The sequence below is a fragment of the Lemur catta genome, chromosome 7, assembly GCF_020740605.2.
Source record: "Lemur catta isolate mLemCat1 chromosome 7, mLemCat1.pri, whole genome shotgun sequence".
NCBI lineage: Eukaryota > Metazoa > Chordata > Mammalia > Primates > Lemuridae > Lemur > Lemur catta.
In genome coordinates this window covers 83,083,968-83,111,327 of record NC_059134.1, presented here as the reverse complement: position 1 = coordinate 83,111,327, position 27,360 = coordinate 83,083,968, and the positions used below count along the sequence as shown (strand labels likewise).

General features: G+C 38.4%; 1 protein-coding gene and 1 non-coding gene across 4 annotated transcripts; both read right to left on the bottom strand.

The window, feature by feature from the left end:
- Window positions 1-6,320: 6,320 nt before the first annotated feature.
- Window positions 6,321-6,393, bottom strand: TRNAK-CUU. The gene has a single exon. It is a non-coding gene; the product is annotated as a tRNA-Lys (tRNA).
- A 1,785-nt stretch (window positions 6,394-8,178) lies between these two features.
- PRRG4 (proline rich and Gla domain 4) lies at window positions 8,179-25,875 on the bottom strand. Of its 3 annotated transcripts, none has more exons than XM_045557746.1 (6): window positions 25,805-25,875; window positions 25,002-25,126; window positions 19,663-19,826; window positions 18,163-18,211; window positions 17,171-17,303; window positions 8,179-8,732 (listed from the first exon to the last, which is right to left on the bottom strand). In XM_045557746.1, exons 2-6 carry the CDS (start codon window positions 25,102-25,104, stop codon window positions 8,498-8,500), a joined length of 684 nt encoding a protein of 227 aa, XP_045413702.1. In that variant the 5' UTR covers window positions 25,105-25,126; window positions 25,805-25,875; the 3' UTR covers window positions 8,179-8,497. The 3 variants fall into 3 exon arrangements, with proteins under 3 accessions (XP_045413702.1, XP_045413701.1, XP_045413703.1); XM_045557745.1 differs by lacking the exon at window positions 25,805-25,875 and adding an exon at window positions 25,487-25,729; XM_045557747.1 differs by lacking the exon at window positions 25,805-25,875 and adding an exon at window positions 25,495-25,729.
- Between the last annotated feature and the right edge of the window lie 1,485 nt (window positions 25,876-27,360).

Genomic DNA, 27,360 nt, shown 5'->3' with positions numbered 1-27,360 from the left:
ATTGGATACCACGAACAATAAATGAAAACTTGCATTAAGACTCAGAATCGTCCATTTGAGATCACCAGGGATAAAAAGATTTGAAAAGTTCCCAGAGGGAAATAAAAGGTCATATGCAAAGTCATGGAATCATCCATTTGCCCCTTCTTTAGTAACATAATCAGCTTCTTTTGGGGAACTGTTTCTCCCCAACTTCCAATCCTATGCTGCAGTCTGGCCACAGGGTAGGCACAAGAACCAAACTTGCCCACTAATTGGTCTTGTTATATAATGTCTTGTGACCCAAGCCTGGCCAATTAGAATCTTTTTATTTGGGTTGTACTATGTGGGCACTGGGTGAGAGAAAATGTCTTTCCTCTGCAGTCTGGAGCAGGTGTGATGCAAGCCTGTGACTGTGCCCTTCTCTGGACACGGAGAAAGCCTATGTGTCGTAGGAAAGAAAGTGGGTAACACAAAGAAGCAGAGTTTGGAAGAACTTGAGATATTAAGTGCTTGGGGATTGTTCCAACCCCAGTTCTTTAGGCCAGTTTGTGACTTTCAACTGGAGTTTAGATATATATTAATATATATCTTTTAGACCCCGTTTCCTAACCTATTTGCCAGTGGTCCTTAAATCGTTTCTTCTGGTCCCTGTGCCTAAAGTCAGAAGTGGACGTAAGACAGTAAGTACTGCATTAACTTTGTGAAGGCCTTTCTAACCATCCACACCTCCGTCCTAGTCTCCAAACTTTTTCTTCTCCAAATTGACATCTTTGTTGGGAACATATTTACTAAATTATTGTTAGGACAGGTTCTACCTTTAGATGAAATGTGGCTACTCCACTTAGTTTTTTAAAGTTGGTATGTGTGTTTCTTTCACTATCTTGCCACAGTAACCAAAATCTAGGATAGATTTTTTTTAATCCCTTGAAATTTTACTTTATAGACTTCACCCAGTTAAATAATACATAAAAATCATTACTAAAAGAATCCATTCTTTTTTCCCTACTCCTCAACAGCAACTAAGGAAGGATTAAAAAATCCTTTCAATTGAGCCCAACAAAACTTTTTGTCTTAAAAGCAATTTTTTCTTAATAAATTTTATTTTTAGAGCAGTTTTGGGTTCACAGCAAAATTAAGCACAAAGTACAAAGAGTTCCCATATACCCCCTGTTCCCACACACCCACAACCTCCCCACCATCAACCTCCTCCACCAGAGTGGCACATTTGTTATAACTGATAAACCTGCATCAACACATCATTGTCACCACAAGTCCATAGTTTATATCAGGGCTAACTTTTAGTGCTTTACATTCTATGAGTTGTTTTTAACAGATGTATAATTATACATATCTACCATTATAGTATCATACAGAATAGTTGGATTTTGGTTTTTTTGTTTTTGTTTTTTTTTTTTTAGAGACAGGGTCTTGCTCTGTAGCCCCAGCTGGAGTGCAGTGGCATGATCCTAGCTCAGCCTCGAACTCCTGGGCTCAGGCAATTCTCTTGCCTGGGCTTACAGGTGCAGGCCACCACACCTGGCTCATACAGAATACTTTCACTGCCCTAAAAACTTCTGTGTTCTGCCTATTCACCCTTCCCTACCCCCTAGTCCCAGGCAACCACATATCTTCTTACTGTCTCTATAGTTTTGCCTTTTCCAGAATATAGTTGGAATCACACAATATGTAGCCTTTTCAGATTGGTTTCTTTCACTTAATATTATAATATGCATTTAAGTTCCTCTATGTGTTTTTATGGCTTGATAGCTCAGTTTTTTTTAGCACTGAATAATAAATATACCATTGTCTAGAGGCACCACAGTTTATCCATTCACCTACTGAAGGACATCTTGGCCACTTTTAAGTTTTGACAATTATGAATAAAGCCACTGTAAACATCCAGGTGCAGGTTTTTATATGGACAACAGTTTTCAACTCCTTTGTAAATATCAAACAGCACGACTGTTGGATATGATAAGAGTAGGCTTAGTTTTTTTGTTTGTTTTTTTTGAAACAGAGCCTTACTCTGTTGCCCAGGCTAGAGTGCCATGGTGTCAGCCTAGCTCACAGCAACCTCAAACTCCTGGGCTCAAGCGATCCTCCTGCCTCAGCCTCTCGAGTAGCTGGGACTACAGGCATGCAACCACCATGCCCAGCTAATTTTGTTTTTTTTTTTTTTGAGACAGAGTCTTGCTTTGTTGCCCGGGCTAGAGTGAGTGCCGTGGTGTCAGCCTAGCTCACAGCAACCTCAAACTCCTGGGCTTAAGCGATCCTACTGCCTCAGCCTCCCGAGTAGCTGGGACTACAGGCATGCGCCACCATGCCCGGCTAATTTTTTTTTATATATATTTTAGTTGGCCAGATAATTTCTTTCTATTTTTAGTAGAGACGGGGTCTTGCTCCTGCTCAGGCTGGTATCGAACTCCTGACCTCGAGTGATCCACCCGCCTCAGCCTCCCAGAGTGCTAGGATTACAGGCGTGAGCCACCCCGCCCAGCCTAATTTTTTCTCTCTCTATATTTCTTAGCTGTCCAAATCATTTCTTTCTATTTTTTTAGTAGAGACCCAGTCTCACTCCTGCTCAGGCTGGTCTCGAACTCCTGACCTCAAACAATTCTCCCACCTTGGTCTCCCAGGGTGCTTGGATTACAGGCGTGAGCCACCATGCCCAGCCTGTGTCTTTGCTTTGTTCAAGTGTCCATTCAGATCTTTTGACCATTTTTTAATTGGCTTGGTTGTTTTCTTATTGCTGACTTTTAAGAGTTCTTTGTATGGTTTTTTTTTGGTTTTTTTTTTGAGACAGAGTCTCACTCTGTTGCCCAGGCTAGAGTGCCGTAGTGTCACCCTAGCTCACAGCAACCTCAAACTCCTGGGCTCAAGTGATCCTCCTGCCTCAGCCTCCTGAGTAGCTGGGACTACAGGCATGCGCCACCATGCCCAGCTAATTTTTTCTCTCGCTCTATTTTTTAGCTGTCCAAATCATTTCTTTCTATTTTTAGTAGAGATGGGGTCTCGCTCTTGCTCAGGCTGGTCTCGAACTCCTGACCTCAAGCGATCCTCCCACCTCAGCCTCCCAGAGTGCTAGGATTACAGGCATGAGCCACTGGGCCCGGCCTCTTTGTATGTTTTTGAACACATTTTATCAGATGTGTCTTTTGCAAATATTTTTTCCCAGTCTGTGTCGTGTCTTACTCTCTTGATAAAAGTAATCTTAATTAATTTTAATTTTTTTTTTTTTTTGAGACAGAGTCTTGCTCTGTTGCCCCGTAGAGTGCCGTGGTGTCAGCTTAGCTCACAGCAACCTCAAACTCCTGGGCTCAAGAGATCCTCCTGCCTCAGCCTCCCAAGCAGCTGGGATTACAGGTGTGTGCCACTATACCTGGCTAATTTTTTTTATATTTTTTAGTTGCCCAGCCAAATTTCTTTCTATTTTTTAGTAGCAACAGGGTCTCACTCTTGCTCAGGCTGGTCTCGAACTCCTGAGCTTGAGGAATCCTTCAGCCTCAGCCTCCCAGAGTGCTAGGATTACAGGTATGAGCTACCACGCCCGGCCAATAAAAGTAATTTTAAAGAGTATAAATGTTAACATTCGTGTATAACTCACTTGATCCAATAAAATTTTAAGGTGATTTAAATGTTTAACATGAATTAAGTAATATTTAGTAATAATCAATGTTCATTTATGTGTATGATACTTAGGATTATTTAATGTGTTTCTCTAAAGCTGGAAGTACTATGTTACTCTTATCATTTAGTATAACATTACTATGTTTTCTTCTGTTTTTCAATTATGTGTAGATATAGGTCACAGAAATAAATTTAGTTTTAAGGAGTAATATATTATCATTGCCTCAAATAATACATTAGATATGAAAAACTTGTTAAACGAAATAACAGTTCTCAACTGCAACGAAACTGTTTAAATAGAATGCTAGCTATACTTAGTAAAAGATATATACAGTAACACCATGCTATAAACATTGTTTTGAAAACATGCAATGTGTTTTCAGATTTAATTCATGTAATGGTATATGTCATTATATGCCATTATATGACAAAGAGGAGTGTTTAAATAGAACAAGCAATAAATATTTACTTAGTACAAAGTTTATTTACATGTAGAAAAAGTATATGTAACAGGAAACTCATTAAAAGAAAAACACAATAAGGTTTTAGGAAAAAATATGTATTCAAAAAAGGGAGCTGCTTTTTCCAGATAATGAAAATACTGATATATTTGTACTGGATTACCTTAAACTGTTAAACTGTTAGGGAAACATTTTTAAACAGCAAAAAAACTTGCAAGAAACACAATACAAAAGAATTAAGGCATCAATATATGTCATACATGTTCTAAAATGGCCACATAGGCAGTATCTACAAAAGAATCTAATTTTTTAAAAAATTAGAAATGCTAGACATTCCCCTAATAGTAATAAGTGTCATATATAACATTTCAAATCAAACTGATAAGTAATAAAGATTTAATTCACATTTAATTAAAACAAAAACAATATGAATAATATTAAAATTGAGCTTTTGTTAAGCTCTAACAAATCTTTTAGCATTAAAAATTCTCTTGTATATATAGGAAGAGTATACACACACATAAATTATCTGAGAACTAGAAAAAAATTGATTAGAATTGTAGAGGCAAACAGGAAACCAAAGACATGGAGGACACTGTTGCTCTGCAGTTTTTAATTGTTCCGAGTTTGCCCCCTTCTCTGTGTATTCACTCAGAGGGCACATTGTTAACAGATGCAAAACTCTGACACAGTCAGAATTTGTGCTCTCTTTAATGTTTTTTCATTTTCAAAAGAGAATATTCTATGCATAATTTTCTATCCTTCTGAAGGTATAACCTTATAAATGTGTATTTGTCTCTTTCAATTTTCCTTTCTTTTAAAGAGACGGGGTCTTGCTGTGTTGCCCAGGCTGGAGTGCAGTGGTTACTGACAGGCATAATCCCACTACTGATCAGCACAGGAGTTTTCACCTGCTCTGTTTCTGACTTGTGCCAGTTTGCCTCTCCTTAGGCAATCTGGTGGTCCCCCCCTCCCAGGAGGTCACCATATTGATGCTGAACTTAGTGCAGACACCCTATTGGCATAGTGGAGACTACAGCCCAGGACTCATGGACTCAAGTGATCCTCCTGCCCCAGCCTCCCAAGTAGCTGGGACTATCCATACCACTGTGCCCAGCTCCAATTCTCCTTTTATATTCGATCCAATTCTCCTTTCCATATTCATTTATTTCCTGATTGGAACAGAGTAGAAAACTGATCTAATTATATATAAAACCTTGTGTCAAAATAGACTTAATGGGCCTGGCCCAGTGGCTCATGCCTGTGATCCCAGCACTTTGGGAGGGAGAGACAGGAGGATTGCTTGGGGACGGGAGTTCAAGACCAACGTGGGCAACATAAGTGAGACCTGTCTCTAGAAAAAAAATTTTTAACAATTAGGTGGGCGTGGTGGCGTGCACCTGTATTCCTAGCTACTCGTGATGCCGAGGTGGGAGGATCACTTGAGGCCAGGAGTTTCAGGTTACAGTGAGTTATGACTGCACCACTGTACTCTTCAAGCCTGGGTGACAGAGCAAGACCCTGTCCCTTAAAAAAAGATAGATTTAATGGTTAACACTTATCAATTGCCTCAGGAAGAAACATGAACAAAATGAATCAATCAAACAAAGCAACAAATCCATCACCAAATGTACAACAGGAATAAAAAAAGGTGAAAAAGACAGAAATATATGTCAGTGATTTTATATTGAGATATTTTCCTTTCAGTCTTTATAAGCATTTGCCAATAATGGTTCTGTCACATTTTCCTTTTTATATTTAAAGTATTATGATCTTGACATTGGATGTTCTGTAAGTACCAGTGACTTCACAATCTTAATGATGAATTCTAGATTCATTCAAGCTAGAACTGTTTTACACAAAATGAGGGCAGATGACAAATCTAGGCTGTTGCTGGGGCAGAGTGGGGTTGTCACAGGTTCTGAAGCTAACATTGTAGTTAGACTTTTGGGAGTCGACAGAAATAAACGAGTTCATGGAACATTTCACATTAAGATTCACCGAAAGATACATATCTTATATTTCTATTTGGCATAAGTATTTCTCATGTGTGTGAGAATGTATAAACATATATATAACATATGTATACATATAAAATAATGTATGTATATATGAGAAATTCTTATACATTTCTCTCATCGATTTAGACCATTCCCTGGATTTCATAATTTGAGGCACTGTAATTTTATAGGCACAAAATGGGTCTAGAAAAGTATGCTCACTTATTTTTTTTTTTTTTTTAATTTTTGGTGCCCAACGTGGGGCTCAAACCCACGACCCTGAGATTAAGAGTCTCATGCTCTACCAACTGAACTAGCCAGGCTGCTCACTTATTCTAAACCCAGCTGTCCTCAATCTGTTAGACTGGGGGCAAGTTATCTTTCCTATGTCTTAGAATGATTATTACAAAGTGAGCAAAGTAGAATTTGCCTATAAATTTTTAAAGAGGATTAAAAGAAAGTGCAAAGTGAGAAGTTACATGAGAAAAAGTGCTTATTTAAAGCAAGATAGGACTAACAGAATTTTTATAGTAATATAGGTAACTTTTAAAAGAAAAGTTAGACTTTCTAATTAAATCTCAATGTTGCTAGATGATTTATTTGTGACAAGCAACCAAAGAGACTCAGAGAATCTGAAAGGTGTTTGGCAGTCTGTAATGACGAAGGTCTTACTTTTATTTGCCTTAAGATCATGCTGTCTTAAAATGGAGACACACACACTCACACATGCGCTATGATACAACTTATACTTTCTAACATTTAATTTGGAAGGAATTATCAAATGCATGTGGGTTTGCAGTCTTATCCCTGTAAAAATTATAAAACAAAACATCATTTTGTAAATGATCCCAAATAATAAGAAAATGCCTAGCAAAAACATAAAGAACAGAATTTTCTATTCTGTTTTTCAGAAATATGTTATTTCTTGAGCTCCTGAAAAGAGGAAACAAATTCATATATACATATGGAAACAAATATATATACATACCCACCCACATAAATTTGTACACACATACTCCAGAAGTTTATAGCTTATACTCTGCTACATTCTTAAGGAAAAACTGGTTCTATATGATTATAAGACTAGATAAAGAATGGGTTAAAATGATTACTTACAGTGTTTTTCCTTGGTGTTTAGATATATTAAGAGATGGAAAGGGCTTCTGGTAACTTTAATCAATATTATTTTAATAGCAGAAAAGCAAATTACTTTTTCCAGATTCTCAAACCATTATTTATGAAGTTCAACAAATTTTCAAGATAACCATATGTAGTTATAGATATACATTATATATATGTAGAAAATTTAGCACTGAAGATGGGAATATCTACTCATCAGTAACACGGGCACCTTTATCAAGTTCTAGTCACTCCTAGATTTGAGGCCTATTTATTTATTTGATAGCATAACAACCCTTATAAATCCTTTCCATTGTAACCCTGTACCTTCTGAAGAACTAACTTCATAGCAAGCAGTACTTTTTAGAAAAAGAAAACTACTGGGCTGGGCACAGTGGTTCACACCCGTAATCCTAGCACTCTGGGAGGCTGAGGCTGGAGGACTGCTTAAGGTTAGGAGTTCCAGCCTGAGCAAGAATGAGACCCCCCATCTCTACCAAAAATAGAAAAAATTAGCCAGGCGTAGTGATGTGCATCTGTAGTCCCAGCTACTAAGGATGCTAAGGCAGGAGGATCACTTGAGGCCAGGAGTTTGAGGTTGCAGTGAGCTATGATGACACATCTGCACTCTACCTTGGGGCGACAAAGCGAGACTCTGTCCACCCCCCGCCAAAAAAAGGAAAAGTACTGACCCCACTACCCATAACAAAACATGACTGATAGTAAGAGTTAAGAACCAAAACCTGTAAAATATGGTGATTGCTATACAATAATTTAAAATATAAAACCACATGATTATATTAAGGTCACAGATTTATATTGAAATGTAGAATTCTGTGAAGTATTTCCAACCAAAAAGAAATCCTAATAAAGAGTACATCTAATACCATGATTTTGGATAATCTTAATGATTAGAAATTCTTACTTTTAAAATATTCAACACAAGAAATCCAGAACCTTTATTTGTACAAAGGATACAAACAGTTCCCTAGTTTTAACTGTGCTATCTATAACAAAGATTTTTTTTTTTTTTGAACCATGAAAACATAAAAAAGTGCTTTCTTCTTATCTGCAAGAATATGGAGTCAAAGTCTCTTATCAAGCTGATAATGATCAAGTTCAGGTCCAAGTTGCAGACATAACATCTGTGGTGCAGTACACCACAGAATGAGCACCAGGAATGTGCTCATTCCTCCTTTATTCCTTGTAGTTTATCACAAAGAGCTGAATACATATGTCTTTTTTCATTCAGGGAGAACAAACCATTTAAATAACATGCATTTCTTATACCAAGATGGCAAGGTGGACTTAGTGAGATGGGAGAGACATAGATTTTTTAAATACCCGAAATCCTTTTGCTGGCCCAGGATATGGTGGTGGTGGGGAAACATTGTGTTTTCTTGTCAGTGCCACTGCTTGTTCATAAGAAGGTAATCCTGTGTCTTCCACAGAAGGTGACGATGGAGACAAGACAGCCTCCTCAGGTCTTCTAAAAATGATGGAGGGAGTGTGCCTACCCCTTCTTACGTAGACGGCTGAAGAGCTAAACAGAGAGACAGCATTCAGGTCTAGGAAAGGCAGCCTTTTTTGGGTGAGATGGCAGTATTTAAAAATCCAGCTGACTATTTTGAACACAATTTATGAATACAATAGTTTTATTTTATCCACACTCTGAAAGTGTCTAGGTATAGGGGAAAGACCAAGAGCTTTGGAGTCAGACGTGAGTTTGAAACCTGATCCTGTCATTTCATAGCTATATGACCAAAGGCAAGTTACCTAACTCAGTTGCCTCCTCTCTAAAATGGGGTTAACAGTAACTACCTCAACGGAGTTGTTTTGTGCAGCTTGAGTAAGATGTTCTATGGAAAGCTTCTAGCAGTGTCTGGCACGCTACAACAGGGACTCAAAACACATGCATTCTCTTCTCCCACTCCTGAATTAGAACTTTCTCAACGTATGATGCGAAACCAAATCTTAGCCTTGTTGAAAGGTGGCACAACTCCAAGCCAAGGAAACAGACGCCACAGAGATAATCACAACAGCTGATGCCTGGCCTCCTCTGTACCCTCCTGTAGTCCTGCTGCCTGGTCAAGCCTTCCTAAACAGTACTTCCTTCACGTCACTCTTCTCCTCAAAAGCCTAGCTGCAGCCTACTTTCCACTGAATCAAATTCTAACTCCTATGCCTTCTTCTGTTCAAAGCCTCCGTTATCCTGGCCTCGCCTTATTTTTTATAGCTCTCTGCTCTTGCCAAGGCGGCTTCTTTACACTCCCCTGTATGTGTAGTGAATTCTTAGGCTTTCTCTGTGCTTTCACTGGTATTGTTCCCTTTCTTGAAATATTATCTCTGCCCGCCAGCCCGCACTGATCTAAAACCAACAATTTTTTTTAAAATATGGCTTAGTTCAAGTCCCACCATTTTCACAAAAGCTTGTCAGCCAATGAAAGTTGAAATGCAACACAAGTGTGGTGTTTTAAACCTATGGTTTTTCCTTCTCACTTGTGAATTACAAATTATAATTTAAAGATTAGGAAATCGAAGTGTTTAGACTGTGAAGTTGGCTGTCTATAAAGAATCTATACACAAATTAACCTCCTATAGTTAGGGCTAACGAGATCATTAACATTCACAGGTAATCCCCAACCTCTAATCAATATTTACAATATTCTCCCCATCAAAAAACAGTTTAACAGACCCAAAATACTGCAAACTTTTCCAAACTAAATCAGCCAATTTGTCCCTTAGAACACCTTTTTCTTTTGGAGGTAATAAGGAGATTTGAAATTAGAGGCAAGCAGAGAAAAAATGAGAGAGAGAGAAGAAAAGCAAAAGGTCTGTGTAAATCTGGGAACTGGATAATCTGTCAATCATTGAGAGGTGACTGAGAGGATCACAAGTTTACTTAGAGGGCTCAACACAATTCCTCCTCTGTCAGAAATCTGGAATGTATTCATGGTAAGCAGCCAATTCCCACAGTCAATAGCTCGCGACCAAAAGTTCTATTTATTTGCTTATAGGAAACGGTAGAGACAGATATTTTATTTGAACAAATATATTTTTCCATGCTGACTTTCAAAATTTAATATATAGAAATGATGTAATAATTATATCAGCTATTAAATATCCACACAGTGTTCTCTTATACATCATACCCCCTACATTGAAATCAGAACGCATGTACTAGTAACATCTAGAACTGGCAACATCATATTATGCCTGCTTTCCTCCACAAATATAGAAATGAAGAAATGAAAAGATCTTGTTTTCCATTTCTTGGCATGTTTTTACAGAGGAATGAGGCAAGCTTTTCTGACAATGATCTTATTTTTTATTCTTTTCTTTCTCAAATATTCCCTCCCCTCCTCTTACTTTCAGACTTACAAAATATAAAAAGAGAACAAATAACTCTGCTGAAAGGATTTCTTGAGATAATAAATGAAAGGTACTTTAGTAAGTGTTAAAAGTTAACACCAACCTAAGAGAATGTCTAGTAAACTTAGTTTGAAATTTCCCCTAAAAGTCAAAGAGTTGCTGTGAGAATCAGAGTGAGACTACTGATGTAAAAAATGATCTGTGAACTACACAGCATTACATTGTACTAACATTGAGTATAACTAATTTTACTTTTAAAATAAGAGATATCATAAGGTTTTAAATTTTACAATAATATACAAGAAGACATGCCACAATCATGGCACCAATTTATACTCTCTTTTTTTTAAAAAAAGACAAGGTCTCGCTCTGTCACCCAGGCTGGGCTCCCAAGTATCTCGGACTACAGGCATGCATTACCATGACTGGCTAATTTTTTAAATTTTTTGTGGAGATGGGGTCTCATTATGTTGCCCAGGCTGGCCTCAAACTCCTGGCCTCAAGTGATCCTCCCACTTTGGCCTCCCAAAGTGCCAGGATTACAGGCATGAGCCATTGCGTCCAGCCCCTTCCTGTGTCTTTGAACTCTGCTTTTGTCTTCGTGCAGGGAAGAAGACAGGAATGTTTCACAGATAAGAAAGCATAAGGTGAAAGGACACAGTGGTGCAGGAAAGTAGAAAAATGAAGAAAAGCAGAGAAGAGAGAAGGAAATGTCAAGCACGAGGGCACTGAATAATAGCTAGGCTATCCCAGACCTTGAGAGAAATTATTAAACATGAGGACATACATTATCTTTTCCAAAAAAACATTGTGAATCAGGTGGAAGAGAAGGAAAGATAAAAAGCAAGAAGAATCTCCAAAGACAAATTTTGCCTATCTTTATTAACCTTGTGGAGTCCCCCAGCTTGTGGAGAGAGCCATATTGAATAATGTCTTAGTGAAAAGTCCTAGAAAATGGAAAGGCCTTGCTCATTTCCTCTCTCTGAAATATGGGAAATTAATAGAGGTCTGTCAGCATAAAGACAGTGGTTTAAGAAAAATTAAACAAATTTTTCCTTACTTTCTCTCACTTCTCAAATTTTTACAGGATTCAGAGACAAACTTTTTAGTCCATGCCCATCAGTGACATACGGCCCCAGGGAGCTTTTCAAGCATTCTGTCGTGCGGCTAGAATTACTGTTTATGTTCCCTCTTCCTCTGCCCTCTTTGTTGGCACCTCTTCTTCTTTCTGCACCCAGACTGTGGGTATCCTTTAAGGCTCTGTCCTTTCCCTTCTGTGCTTTCATTACACTTAGAGAACTTGCCTACTCTCATGTCTTCAACTTTGTCCTCCACTAGGGGAATCCTAATTCCACATCTGCTGTCTTAAACTCTTATCCTTTCTTTTCTTTTTTCCAATTAAAAAAACTTTTTGGTGACCAAAAAATATAAATATAACATAAAGTTTGCCATTTTAACCATTTTTAAGTGTACAATTTGGTGGTATTAATGACACTGACAATGTTGTACAACCCTCTCCACTATCTATGTCCATAACTCTTTCATCACCCCAAACAGAAACTCTACATATGAAGCAATAACTCTCCATTCCCCCTGGGATGGTGTGAATGTTTTTGTCCCCTCCCAAACTCACGTTGAAACTTAATCTTCAATGCAACAGTGTTGGGAGGTGGGGCCTTCTAGGAGGTATTTAGGTCACGAAGACCTTGCCCTCGTGAATGGATTAATGCCACTATAAAAAAGCCTTGCAGGAGGGGTTCCCTTTCTTCTGCTCTTCTGCCATGTAGGAAACAGCTTTCCTCTCCTCTGGGGGATGCAGCATTCAAATCGCCATCTTGGAGACAGAGACCAAGCCCTCACCAGACACCAAATGTGCTGGCACCTTGATCTTGGACTTCCCAGCTTCCAGAACTGTGAGAAATAAATTTCTGTTCTTTATAAATTACCCAGTCTCAGGTATTCTGCTATAGCAGCACAAATAGATTGAGAAACCTCCTTCCTCCCAGGCCAAGGCAACCTCTAATCTACTTTCTGTCCCTATGGATTTGCCTATTCTAGATATTTCACATAAGTAGAATCATACAATAGTTGTTCTTCTGTATCTAGCTTCTTTTACATGATATAATGTTTTCAAGGTTCATCCATGTTGTAGTATGCATCAGAACTTTATTTCTTTTTATGGTTGAATAATATTCCATTGAATGAGTATATCATATTTCATGCAATGTATATGTATGTATATGTATATCTTCTTTGATGAAATGTCAATTTGAGTCCTTTGTGGTTTTAAAAATCGGGTTGTCTTTTTGTTGTGTTGTCCTTTCTTGAGCTATCTTTAAAATATGTGCTATTTTGTTCTGTCAAATCCAAATTTTATTTTCTTCCTCCCAGTTTCCATGTATATATAATATCTTCAGGATAGAAGTTTAGATTCAAGTCACATTCTTCCAACATCCCCTAGTGCTTTCTAATCAGGCATCAAGTCCTACAGCTTCTTTTTCCCCCGAAGACAAATCTAGACTCATGACCTCACACCTGAATTACAGTGCTAGCATCCAGTTTCTCCCTGTTCTAGTACAAATTAATTAAGAAACCAGAGTGTGAGATCCATGGGGGCAGGCACTATCTCTGTTTTACTCTCCACTGTGTTCCTAAAACCTAGCATATTACCATCCATATTCTCAAAAACCTTTCTCAAAGGCCATTTTTCCTTTTAATCCTCTGCATAAGTGGTCCACCCCTCCTTGTCTAGCAACTCAGATGTAAACTTGTGGCTGCCATTCCAATTATCCAACAATTTCCCCAATCACTCACTACTCTTTATCAAAGCTCTTAAATCTGCAGTCAAGATTATTTTGCTTAACATCTCCTACATGAGCCTTGGTAGCAGCCATCTTTGCTCCCACAGTTCTATCTCCTTGGAACACCCTTTTCCAGTGATTACCTCTGGAACTCATGTCCTCCAAAGTGACTAGTTGTATCCCACACTGATCATATGCCTGCTTGACATTCCGAGCCATTTATGAGGAGGGGGAGTGTTCTACATTTTACATGTTTATATTCAAGTTGCTTTTTTGTTATCTAGTGGCCTCAATCAACTGGTCATCACTCCATGTCTTCTCCTTCATGTGCCATAATACACTTTCTACAAAATACAGACAGCACTAAAAGAGAAGGTGGTGTGGAAGTGGTGAACAGTGTATGGTTAGCAACAACAGGTGATGTGGAAGACAGTTATAAATGGGGCTAAGGGAGATTTCAGAGGCCAAATAAAATTTTTATAGATCTGCTAAGTTTGAAAAAAGCTTATTTGCAATATAATATCTCTGATTACCTATATTACCTTTTGATAATACCTTTTAATTCTATATGAATGCTGGATAACCTGTAGCTCATTCCAAGTCCTGATCTCTTTTTAAAGAAACAATGAATACCAGACAGGAAGACGTAAAATTCTTACACAAGCTTTTAGAAGAATCTTGGTTTGCAAATTAATAATAATGGCTAATATTTACTGAGTACTTGCTACATGCCAAGCACTATTTTAAATACTTTTTCTATATCAAATTATTTAGTTCTCGTAATTCCCCTATGAGATACATATTATTATTATCTGGGCTACCATATTGCACAAAATATACTGTGGTCCATGTAAATGGTACCCCTCTGGAACTATGTAATGTGATGGTTCCAATTATTATCCTCAATTTACTTATGGGGAAACTGAGGCAGGGTGTACATTTAAGTAACATGTCTAAAGTCAGGCTAGTTAGTTGTATACCAAGGATTTGAACCTAGGCAGTGTGACTCCAGAGCTCACACAGTTAACCACTTATACTATATGTATTTCTGGGATGGAGAGAATACACCCTGTTCTCTTCCAGAAACAGTACTGGGCTAAGACTAATGTATTTTAGGAAGGAATCACATCTTACTACATTGCAGAATAAAAAACTACTTTATACCAAATATAATAATTGAATAAATAAATGTCTAAGAATATATAAATAAAATTTTGAGGACTCTTAATGATTTAAAAGTATTGCATTAGATAAGCCAGTTAGAAATAGAGACTAATACTGTATGATTCCACTTATATAAAGTCCCAAAGTAGAAAAAATCAGATACAGATAATAGAATGGTGATTGTCAGGGCCTCAGGGGAGGAGTGTACTTTGTTCAATGGGTACACAGCTTCACTGTTACAAAATGAAAAGGTGGAAAAACTGGAGATTGGTTGCACAACAAGGTGAATGTACTTAACACTACTGAACTGTACACTTAAAAATGGTTAAGATAGTAAATTTTATGTATATTTTACCATTTTTTAAAAAAAGTACTGCACTGGAAATGTATTTAAATTATATTGTCCAGTGCCAAAGGCAAGTTGCAAAAGGGAACATATAACAAACATCTTTTTAAAACATAAAATATATTAGTTTACATATAGAAAAAAATCTGGAGTTATACACATCAAACTCATAATAGTAGCAATTTCTGAAAAATAGGATTATGTGTCGACACGGAGGCTCACTGCCTATAACCCTAGCACTCTGGGAGCCTGAGGTGGGAGGATCGCTTGAGGTCAGGAGTTCAAGACCAGCCTGAGCAACCGTGAGACCCCATCTCTAACAAAAATAGAAAAATTAGCCCAGGGTGGTGGCATGTATGTCTGTAGTCCCAGCTACTCGGGAGAGCTGAGGCAGGAGGATCCCTTGAGCCCAGAAGTTTGAGGTTCCAGTGAGCTATGATGATGCCACTGCACTCTAGGCTGGGTGACAGAGCAAGGCTCTTTCTCAAAAAAAAAAAACAAAAAAAAACAAAAGAAAAGTAGAATTGGCTAGGTATGGTGGCTCACACCTGTAATCCTAGCACTCTGGGAGGCCGAGGCGGGTGGATCTTCTGAGCTCAGGAGTTCGAGACCAGCCTGAGCAAGAGCAAGACCCCGTCTCTACTAAAAATACAAAGAAATTATCTGGCCAACTAAAATATATATATACAAAAAAAAATTAACCAGGCATGGTGGCGCATGCCTGTAGTCCCAGCTACTCGGGAGGCTGAGGCAGGAGGATCGCTTAAGCCCAGGAGTTTGAGGTTGCTGTGAGCTAGGCTGATGCCACGGCACTCACTCTAGCCCAGGCAACAAAGCGAGACTCTGTCTCAAAAAAAAAAAAAAAAAGGAAAGGTCTTCAGATAGTTTTCAAATCCCGGAAACTTAACACTGGTTCAATATTATTTAACATCTAGTCCATATTTAAATTTTCCCCCAAACTTTCCTTTGTAGCAATTTATTTTTCTGGTCCATGATATAGTCCAGGATCACACACTGCATTAACTGTCATGTCATCCATTTTAATTTGGAACAGTTAGTTCCTTAGCTCTTCCTTTGAAGTTCATGACACAGACATTTTTTGAAGAGTACAAGCCAGTCATTTTGTGGAATTTAAATTTTACTTGATATGAGTTGAAAGCCATTCCTAACTTAGAAAAAAAAGAATCTTTTAATATATATGATAAACAATACTTTCTATTCTATTGGAAGGATACCAAAACACTGCCCATTTTGCTGAAACGATAAATCAAAAGACCAGTTACAACAAAGTACACTTGGTCACCATCATGAGCTAGTTCACAGAATTTGAAAGTGTGATTAGGAATATACAAGCATCGATTTCTAACAGCCTGTTTAGCATCTGGTGCTTTTTTTTTTTAATTTCAGCTTATTACGGGGGTACAAAAGTTCAGGTTATATATATTGCCCATGCCCCCCCATGGTGCTTTTTTTGGAACAAGGTTATTTCTGTACCTATTCATCCACACTTACTGGGCAGATAATTAACACTTTTATTTCAATAAGGATACTGAACTTTTATTATACAAACAATTATGGCCTTTATCAATCTTTATGAAGCTTTATTAATGTGCTATTATCCTCATTTTATAACCATTTTATTATTTTCTATTTAAAGTGTCAATAAAAATAGTTTAATTAAAAAGCCAGACGCACTGTTTCTGTTTGGGTAGCCGCATAGATCCGCTAGCTCTGTGACTCAGAGTAAAAACTACAGGGCTTCTTGCCTCTGGAAATAATGTGCAGACACTGGTATCTGCTTCTGGCTTAAGAAGGAAATATTGAAAAATTGAGCTGACGTATGTGAAACTTCTTGTATTCTTTTGAAGAACCTTAGAAATAGCATCATTAGGTTGTTTATGTAAGTGTCAAATTAGACAACCAAACAATCGTCACAGACTAGAGGAGCCTGGGACGACATGACAACTAAATGCAACGTGGTCTTGACTGGATCCTCGAAAGAGGACACTAATGAGAAAACAGATGAAATCTAAGCAAGGTCTGGAGTTTAGTGAACATTACAGTTATGTGCCATGTCATTTTCTTAGTTTTAACAAATCTTCCATGGTAATGTGAGACGTTAACAATGTGGGAAACTGTGTGAATATACAGGAACTCTCTATACCACTTTTCCAGCTTCCATATATATCTAAAATAAAAAATTTATTTAAAAAAATAGGCAGCCATTTCCTTGATCCATTTAAAAATAACAATATAGAATGTATAATAATGAATTAAATATTTTTACTTGGTACTTACCCTGGATGTCGTTGCCTATTACACTTAGTGATACAAAGATAGTAACCAAGTAATCCAAAAATAACCAAAAATACTCCAGCAGCAATTAATCCAGTAAGAAGGCCCATAACGTCAATTTTCTCTCTGTTACCATCTTAGGAGAAATCATTAAAATAACATAAATATAACATAATACAAATAACATAAATATAACTGTACAGTATCATTTATGATTTCAACAAAGTTAACATGGCGTCTAAACAGGTTCTAAACACATTATTAAGTATCTAATCATTGATACTGATTTCTTTAAAAGTCTGTGCTAGTGAATCTACCTGAAAAAAAATTTAAATGACACTTTTAAAAGCCCTAGTTATTAGTTATTCATTCTTTTATTTATTTTAAATAAGTCATATTAAACGGATAATATTCAAAACTAAGCGGGATAAATATATTCTTTGCTCAACTAGACACATTCTGTTATTAACCGCAAAGATATATTTATTAAGCAACTTGGGGTAACTCTGCAATATAGTCTCCAATAGGGAGCCCTGCCTATGAGAAATGAAAGAACAGCTGGCAAAAAATAAACACCTGACTAAAAAGCAGTTAGAGATGATCAATAGAGATAGGATAAAGGATCTCTTAATTAATTAAGAAGTTACTTAATTCTATTCAACAATCTTAATTTACCTAGTGTAGGTATTCCATTCACTTGTAACGGTAAAAGGATACTACTTTTATTCTGTGCAAGTCTTGACTTAGCTGAGTTGTTTGAAACAGATTTAAGCCTATTATCTCATTTCTGTAGTATCTCACCAAACTTGATTTTCAGTGTATAAATAGATGAACGTAGCCTTCTCTGTCTTAGATAGCCCAGTGTATAATTGAGAAATCTTTCTTGGATTTATAAGGTATGTATGTTGGGCAACAACCAAACTCAAACAATAAAACTAAAATGTATCACAATAGGAGTCAAGAAAAACATTACATTTGATCAATTCTTGCTTTACCTGATTTTGTAGTTGGTCCTTTTATTGAATAGTCCTGCCAAAATGCGGTCTAAGAAGAAGGTAAAATTTCCACAATTAATCCATTTTTATCATTTCATTTGGTTCCAATGACCTAGACTAGGGGTGGTAAACTCTTGGCATGTGCCACACGCAGTTCATTCAAGCTGGAGGGCATGACTCACTCTAATTAAAGCACTACTTAAGATAAATTATTGTAGAGGAAATTAAAAAAATAAAAGTACTAACCCCCACCACTGTCTCTGCCATCTCTCTAACCGGTCAAGGGATTACGGTGAGTCCCAGCTTTCTACTACTGTGTCCTGCTATTCTTTCTTCACCTGACTGGAGCCCCTTCTCAGGCATAAAGGAAAATTACTGCATTAGAGAGTAGGTGAAAATACCAAAGGTAGAAGTTGAGGCTGTGGAGCCATTGCTATATTTGGAAAGGAGTCTGAATTCTATGCTAGGTGAGCCCTCAGTTTGTCTTAGGAGATTTTATTGAAAGGTATTTATTGATTTGGGAAGACATCCCTGAGACAATTTAAGTTCAATGTTACTTGAGAGAACAGAAGTGATTTTAAGGAACCATGACAAAATGAGAAAATGGGTTTGTGAAAAATAGAATAAAATCCGAACAGGCACAAATACAAAGTATATACTTTGTTTTCCCTCTTTAATAGATGTGGCAAATACTTGTATAGAATGGGAGGCTGGACATAATTACAGAAGAATCAAGAAATAGGTTCCATTAACACCTGCATTCGAAGGACACCTGGAGAGGTTCTTATTGACCAAAGAGTAAAATGGGACTCTTAAAAAATGGAAAAAGGAGCTGGGGTTATTTAACCTATTAATACTAAAGTAAAGAATTTGGGTCACTTAACATTCTTTAAGATTACGCCAGTCTATAACAGGCACAGTGCTTTCTGTTTTGTACCTTATCGAGATTAAGATTAATAGATAGTATTTAATTTTCTTTTCAGGGAGAACTTCTAAAAATGTTTCCCTTATATTACACTAATAGACCAAACAATAAACTCCTGAATACAGGGACTATGTATTTTGTATCCTCAGTGTAGCAGAGCACTTGGCACATAGTAGATTGTAAGTCAATTCTTGAACTATAAATATGGGTAATTGAAAAAGGGTAAAGTCCCATAGGAGAAATTGCTCAGAGTCATAAATGATTGAAGCCTGAGTTAGAGTACTAACTCAAATAATATCTTAAAGTTTAATTCACTCTGCCCCATGATTATTTTGAATATAATAAACATTAAACACACAAAATCACAACATAGTCAACAATTTGCTAATTACTATAAATCCAGTGAATTAAGTATAAAGCCAAGTCTAATAGGTTAATTAGCATTTTAAGGAAGTAGAAACAGATGCACACCCTTGATTTTGTTTAAACCATAAAATCTCTAATAACTGAAAGTTCTACTTTCTTAAGTACAATTTAGTAAGTTTCCAGGAAATCAACATGAACAACCAAATTACCGTTTTATCTTCATCCACAAAAATCTCTCTGGCTTCTTCATAATTACAAAGTTCTTCAATGCATTCTCTTTCTAGGTCACCAGGAGTGAAGAGCTCCAAATCAAATCTATTATATAGGAGGTGTCTATGTATGAAAAAGTTTGCTTCTTCTTTTGATGTAAAGACTAATAAAGAAATAAAAAAGATTTCAACCATTGATAAAAATAAGGTACAAAATTCCTATTTTAATTATGGAAAAAGTGAATAGTCTTCTTGATGTGGTTAAATTATACCAAACTGTCTTATACGGCTTTAAAATCTGATCAAGAAAACAGTATCAGTAAAGATAATTTCTGATAAACATGAAGTACAAATATTAGCATAATTCTAGAAAATACTTGAGTTGATTATGTCCAAAATTAGTAGCATAAATGAAAATTATTTGACTATCACTTTTCCTTCCAATTGTTTTTCCAATAAATGACAGGTCAGACTATTCTCTTTCTACAGGATTGGTTCCCTATTATCTCTACTGAGACAAATTAGTGGGGCATAATGGACAGAGTTTTGGACACAGAAGACAGAGATTTTTGGTTTGATTTGGCTTAAGCTATCAGCTGTGTATCATGGGATAAATCGCTTATAATCTCTGAGCTGCCATTTCTTCATTTGTAAAATTGGGAATTGAACTAAATAATCACTAAGATCTCTTTAAGTTCTAAAATTATAAATTAATACTTTTATAGTAAAATTGCTGTATTCAAGTTTACACTAAAACTTATAAAATCCTAAACTTTTAAGTTAATGAAATTATAAATTAATTATAAGATTAATTAAAAGACATTCAGCCTCTTCTCCCAAAGGAGCAGCTCCCTCCACCCTATACCCCAAATATATATCCATGATGTTTTGTGAGACTCCCTCTGTATTTGCTGGGAAGGTAAATAGTAAACTTAATAAGGTTAAGCACAGGTTGATATAAATCCAAAACAGTGCACCATGGTAGTATTTTCAAAACTCACAAACTTTAAACTTGCTCTGGTGTCACACAAACAATACTTAAGTGATTTTGTGCCAGATCATATTGCCAAGACTAGAATTCAGAAATTCTCCGAGAACTACATTGAAATGCCTGAAAGAATTTAAAAGTTTTGTTACTTCTCACTGCTAACCATTACTAAAGGAAAAATATATTAAAGTGGGCAATGCAAAGACTGTTTATGAGAGACCATGGTCTGGAAAGCTAATACATACCAATTTGTAAGTGACCTTAGGTTGGGCATTTATTCTTAGCCCCTTGAGAAGTCACATTTCGTCCAAGATATTTTTTCTATGAATTAATTATCTTTCCAAATAAGTCTGAATTTTCTTTTCCTTTCTTTTTTTTTCTTTTTTTTGAGACAGAGTCTCACTCTGTTGCCCAGGCTAGAGTGCCGTGGCATCGGCCTTACTCACAGCAACCTCAAACTCCTGGGCTCAAGCAATCCAACTGCCTCAGCCTCCCGAGTAGCTGGGACTATAGGCATGCGCTACCATGCCCGGCTAATTTTTTCCATATATATTTTTAGTTGTCCAGCTAATTTCTTTCTATTTTCAGTAGAGACGGGGTCTCGCTCTTGCTCAGGCTGGTCTCGAACTCCTGAGCTCAAATGATCCACCCACCTCGGCCTCTCAGAGTGCTAGGATTACAGGTGTGAGCCACTGCACTCGGCCAGGTCTGAATTTTCTAGAACTGTTTTGTCCAGTACAGTAGCCACTAGCCACCTATGGCTATTGAGAACTTGAAATGTGGCTAGTCCAAATTGAGATGTACTGTAAGTGTAAAACACACACAGGATTTCAAAGATTTAGTAGGGGAAAAGAAAACAATGTGAAATAGCTCAATAATGTATACTGTTTATATTTTAAAATGATGATTTTTGAATATTGGATTAAAAACATTAAAATTAATTTCATCTTTTACTTTTAAAAATGTGGCTATTAGACAAATTTTAATTATTTATGTGGTTCACATTATATTTCTTTTGGCCAGCACTACTCTATGATGTCTATGTTATAAATAGCAGATTCAGACTGTTTAAACCAAGGGGGAAGCTAGAATGGGACAGTTGTTTTAAGAGGTATTCTAAAAGGCGGGCAGAGAGGGGCCAGTGTGGTGAAATATTTCTATTCTTTTTCCTCCTTGTCTTCTTGTAGATTTTATGCTACTACCAAATGGAGATGGAAAGATTTTCCAAGCCTCCACCACCCCCTCACTGGGGTTCCTGTAGTGGCCTTCTAAGTGGTTCCCTTGTTCCTCTACAATCTGCTTTTAATATAACAGCCAAAGAGATCCTTTTAAAAAGGTAAGTCAGACTTTGTTCCTACTTTTTCCTACTTTGCTTTGTTAAAACCTCCTGATAGAAATTCCACCTCCTGCAGAGTAAAAATCAAAGTCCTTACAATGGCCTACAAGGCCATATATGATCTGGTGATCTGGTCCAAAGCCCTTATCCCTCTGACTTCATTTTCTAGCACTTTCCCTCCTATATTCTGTTATATTCTGTTGTAGCTACACTGACTTCCAACACACCCGGTTCTCGCCTGCTTTTATATTTGCTATTTCCTCTCAATGAAACCTTCTTCTTTCAGTTTGTCTCCCTCACCTCCTTCAGGATTTGATTCAATGTTACCTTGAACACCCATCGCTACCCACTCACCTCTGGCATGACCTGTCCACACTCTGCTTTTCTCCATAGCACTCGTCACCATCTGGTGTTCTATATGCTTTACTTATTTATTTGATACTACTCTGTTGTCCTCACCATTAATAGAAGGGAAGCTCCATTAAATCAGGGATGTTGGTGCCTGGCTCATAGGACATGTTCAAAAAATTACTGAATGAATGAACAAACTCAGCTTTCCAACATTAGGAAGAAACTGTTGACCTAAAGTCTACCAGTTGAGGCAACTCATAGATATAGTCTGGTGTTTCTCACCTTGGCATAGGTTTAAAGTACTAAACCAGTGGTGAAGCAACCCATAGCCTGCCTAACTCTGCATGAAATCTAATTTCAGAATGGAGAATTAGAAATCTGCCTCTGCATTGCTACTTCTCAGATATGCTCAGGATTTTTACATTTTATTGGCTAAAAAAACAATGCCAAATTTCCCATTGACAGTCTTCGGTTCAAATAGGTTGAGTTATAAAAAATATCCCCCCACACAATGAGATTCAAAAAAGCCACTTTTAACTTGCAGGGAAATTTTTTAAAAGACACATTTTTGTTTTTCCCAAAATAATATTTATGCTGATATCATAAATATATTTATAACTGATCATGATAGTATAATTAGTACTATATTAAACATGCCTTCCAGGGGCTGCTGTTTACCCTTTTCCTGAATATGAAAGTTCTGGTTCTGTTAGTGGCTGACCTTAGACTTAACCTTCAATGCCAGATCAAATTTTTCTCTGCATCCCTTATGAATCTCAGGAGAAATATTTTCCTTCGTTATCTGGATTCTAAGTAATCCTGAAAAGAAGCAAACTTCCCTGACCGCGGAGCACCCTTGGCTCTCAGCAAGAGCTTGTATTTTCCCCTTGATCATTGCTGGAGGATGCACTGGACTTTGCATCTGCTTCCTTAGATTCTCTTCCCTTCTCTGTTTTTCCTTAGACTATTATGAGAGGTTTTCCCTCATAATACAATATTCCAAACACAATATTCCATTCTCTTCCTCTCCTCTCTCTCCCCATATTTTCTAAATAAGCTCCTTTTAAGTCATTTCAACTCCGCTCTCAGGCTTTATCAGAATTTAGCTGAAAATCCCTTTTTTCCAGTTATTTTTCATATTTCCATTTATTATATTCCATTTGCAGCTGGAAAACAGCTGCCTTCTGTGCCATACAACTCTCCCGAGGCACAGTTACTGGTACTCGCTCTTTGCTCTCACAGTTCCCTGTACCTACTTCTGTTACAGAGCTTATGGAGGTTATCTGTTTACACCCTGCCTCTCCCACCAGATGAAGAGGTCCTCCAGGGCAGGGATTACAGTCTTTCATTTCTGAGTCTCCAGCACCTAGCATAGGGCCTAACATATAGCATGTGTTCATAAAGTGGCTACTGACTGAATATGTTGGCTTTTCAAATGGGTAGGATCCCTCATCTACATTTCCCACAGACATCTCCAGCCCTCTGCACTCAAGAATGATCTCTAAATTCCTTCCATTGTTTGTGATATCCTTGAGAGTGTCTTTTAGGCCTCTATCATGTAAATGAAAGAATATACTCACTGTATATTCATTCTGGGGAGGAGCATCTGGTTCTACTGAGTATGAACCTTTTAAGTACAATCTTATATATGGGTGGACTTATATATATGGTACAATTTGGGAGGTACCAAGATCCCCTTCCATAATCTCTCCTTATCCCACCAGCTAGCCTACAGTTGCCTAGAATTCTGTTATCAGAATTTGATTCCTTTGGGTTAAAGGACTGTCCTGTCTTAAAACACACACACACTGCATACACACAGAGTAAGCTGTATTAATCATTAATAAGTCAGCTAGGAGTATTAGTGTAACAGATCCTTCCCAAATGAAAATGAGCTGAGGTAGCATCCGATGAGAAGAGATAAGGGATGGGAATGTGTGGGGAAGTAGATCCAAAGTGCTGGCAGAGGGTGGGGAAACACAGTGACTAGACAGATAGAAGGATACTGAGAACAACAGGCAATTTTTTTTCTTTTCTGGTTTTGCTAGGTTAGGCTTTTAAAATATAGGCAGGAACCAATCTGTTTATGACCTGGAACTTAATAGCTGTGGAATTCTAAATTAGCAAGCCCCAAACCTAATCTCTCAACCATCTGCCTCAATCTAGACAACCAGACATGTGAAAGTCAAAAAGGACCTCAGAGATCATTTTACATCCCACCTCCATCACTGTACAGCCGAAGACATTCAAGACCAAAGGGATTAAGTACCCTGCCCAGAGTTATGTGGCAAGTCCAGACTAGAACGTGGACTTCCTGTCCATCTTTCCAGGAAGAACAATTATACCCATTATAATTACCACACAGCTCGATCTAGAAAAGCGTCACTCACTGATTTTCAGAAGTCAAAATAGCTTTTCCAGTTAACCACAAACCAGGTCTTATATTTATCAAACGAAACACATAAATAAAGTTGCATAAATTGAAAAGAACATAAAAAACCACAACCTTGCCAAATAAACCACAAATTAAACTAAAGGATATTTTAGTGCTTCTACGATTGATGGGGGCATGCAATTTCAAATATTACACTTTCCCGCTTGAGATCTATAACGTGTGGCTCCAGTTTCCAGAAGGGTTTTCTTCGAAACTGAAGCCTTGCTTACCTTCTTCTCCCGCATGCTTAGAATCCTCCGGAGTTCTTGTGCAATCAGGAAACGCGAACGTAACCATGGGCAGAGGGCTGAGTAGAACCAGAAGTGCAAACATAGTCTGGCAACTGTCAAACAAACTAAAACAAACAAACGAACAAAAAAAGAAAAGAAAAAATCAGAAGAGCCCCTGGCCCGGCACTTGAGTCGCTGTGGGAACTGAATCACCGACCTGTTGTACCCAAAGCCTCGCGCGAAAGCGCCCCGCGCGCGGTTTCGGTCGCCCGAGCCCGACGCGCGCCCGGAAAGCGGCCCCTGGGAACGCCTGGGACAGAAGCCGCGCCGCAGGACTCGGCCGAGGGCTGACCGAGCACCTGTCGCCGCGGTCAACTCTCAGCTTCGCGTTCTAACGCGACCCCGTCCGCCTAGGTGACCTCCGCCCAGGTGGCCCCCTCGGCGTAACCCCTTCCCCGCCACGGCCCCGCCGCCGGGCCCTGCACCTGTATACCCCGGCACATGTTCCAGCCGCCCCCGGGCCGGGGTCCCGTTTTGGAGCGGTTCCTGCGGGCGCCAGGCCCTCGATCTCCGGGGTCCCCCAAATCTCGGCGACGCTCTGGGCCTGGCTCTCCTCGGGGTCGGGGTGGCCCCCGCGCCCACACCGAGGAAGAGCCAGGGGTCCGCAGACGGGAATCCGGGGGACACGCAGGGCGCGAGCTCCTGCTTCGCTCCCGGGAAGGCGCCGACAGAGCTGTGCGAAAGGGCGGAGGCGGCCACCTGGGGAGCGCCTGGCCGCGCTCCTCCCCGCGGGGCCGGCCTACCTGCGGCGGGAGGGCGGTGGGCCGGCGTCCCGGGGAGTCCGCGCTGCGCGCTCTCGGCCGCCGCGGCCTCTGCCCCGGGCCCGGGCGAACGCGGCCGCCTTCCGCGAGTTCCGGCCCCGCCTTGGCGGCGCGGGTGGCTGGTTCGCGACTTGCTGCTAGACCCGGCGTTCTCGGCGAATCCAGGGGAGCATTTCAGTTCTCGGAGCTCAGCTCACCTCGACGCGTCTGGGACTTTTCGCTTTGGGTTCCACTAGGCTCGGGGTCCCCTCGGCCAACTGTTCTCAGAGGGTGGTCTGGGGACGAGAACAAAATATTTGTCAGAGAAAATGCACTTCTATTAGTAATAGGAAATGCAAAATGACCTTAAACTTAATCGATTACATTGGTTCTCCAATGGTGGTCTGCCAAGGGATGTCTTCAAGATCCTTTCAAGAGGTCCATGAGGTCGAAACTATTTCCATTATGATAACAACAAATGATTTCCTTTTTTCACTTTCATTCTCTCAAGAGTGTACAGTGGAAATTTCCGGGGGCTATTTGACATGAATGACATCATCACTTTGCTAATTAAAAGAATACCTGTGTGTACTTGCCTGTATGTTCTATGGTAGTAGGTATAAAGTATCAGTATGTACATTTTAGAGAGATTTATTTGAATTTATAGAGATTAATAAAATTCATTTGTTCTCAAAACTTCTGTACTTTTATTAGCTTTGTTCATATCTACCAGGATAGCTGTAACCTCATTATTCTCAAATAAATTATTACTTGGAATCCTGAACTTTTCCTCAAGTCTATGCGTAAACACAACAAAAAGTAAGTACAGTTTGTTGTCTTGATTTGAAATAATATTTTGAAAATTTCTGAGTTTTGATATGCTATATGGTATATATCATTAGATATAATTCACATAAGTAAAAGCTCTTTAGGACTCTCAATAATGTTAAAGCATGTATAGAGGTCTTGAGATCAATGAGTTTGAGAACTGATTCCTCAAGTAATGAAAGCAGCAGGTGGACAGAGACCTATGCTAGGTGAGGTTCACATTCTTCCTTGTCCAAATAAAATTCTTTGGAACATTATTTAAGGTTCCATGCTTTGGCCAAAGTGGCCTGGCATTTGCTGGAGGCCAAAGGAAACATTTTTCCCCCTTTTTAATCTTTGATTAATTAAATTTTCACTAATTCTTTTTTTCTTCCCATCAAGGCTATTGTCTATTTTATTCTGATTATTGAGAATCAACTGAATTCTTCCTAAGTTTTCTGCAGAATTTTTTTTCACTGACTCCTACACAGTACTTTTTCTTTTCCCATCTTCCATTCTTTTCCTCTTCGCTTTCCATTTGTCTACCTTGTGGTCTCTAACCTGTTTCTTTCTCCCTCTTAATTAAGCATTTGGAATCAGACTGTGAAGAGGCTAGAAATGTAATTTCTTGTAACTGAGCACAAGAACAAGAACCATCTTCACTAGAACACCCATACTTTTGTTTATTCATTCAGTCAACCTATAGCACTAAGCCCTGGGGACAGGGAGAAAATACCACAGCCTCTGTTCTG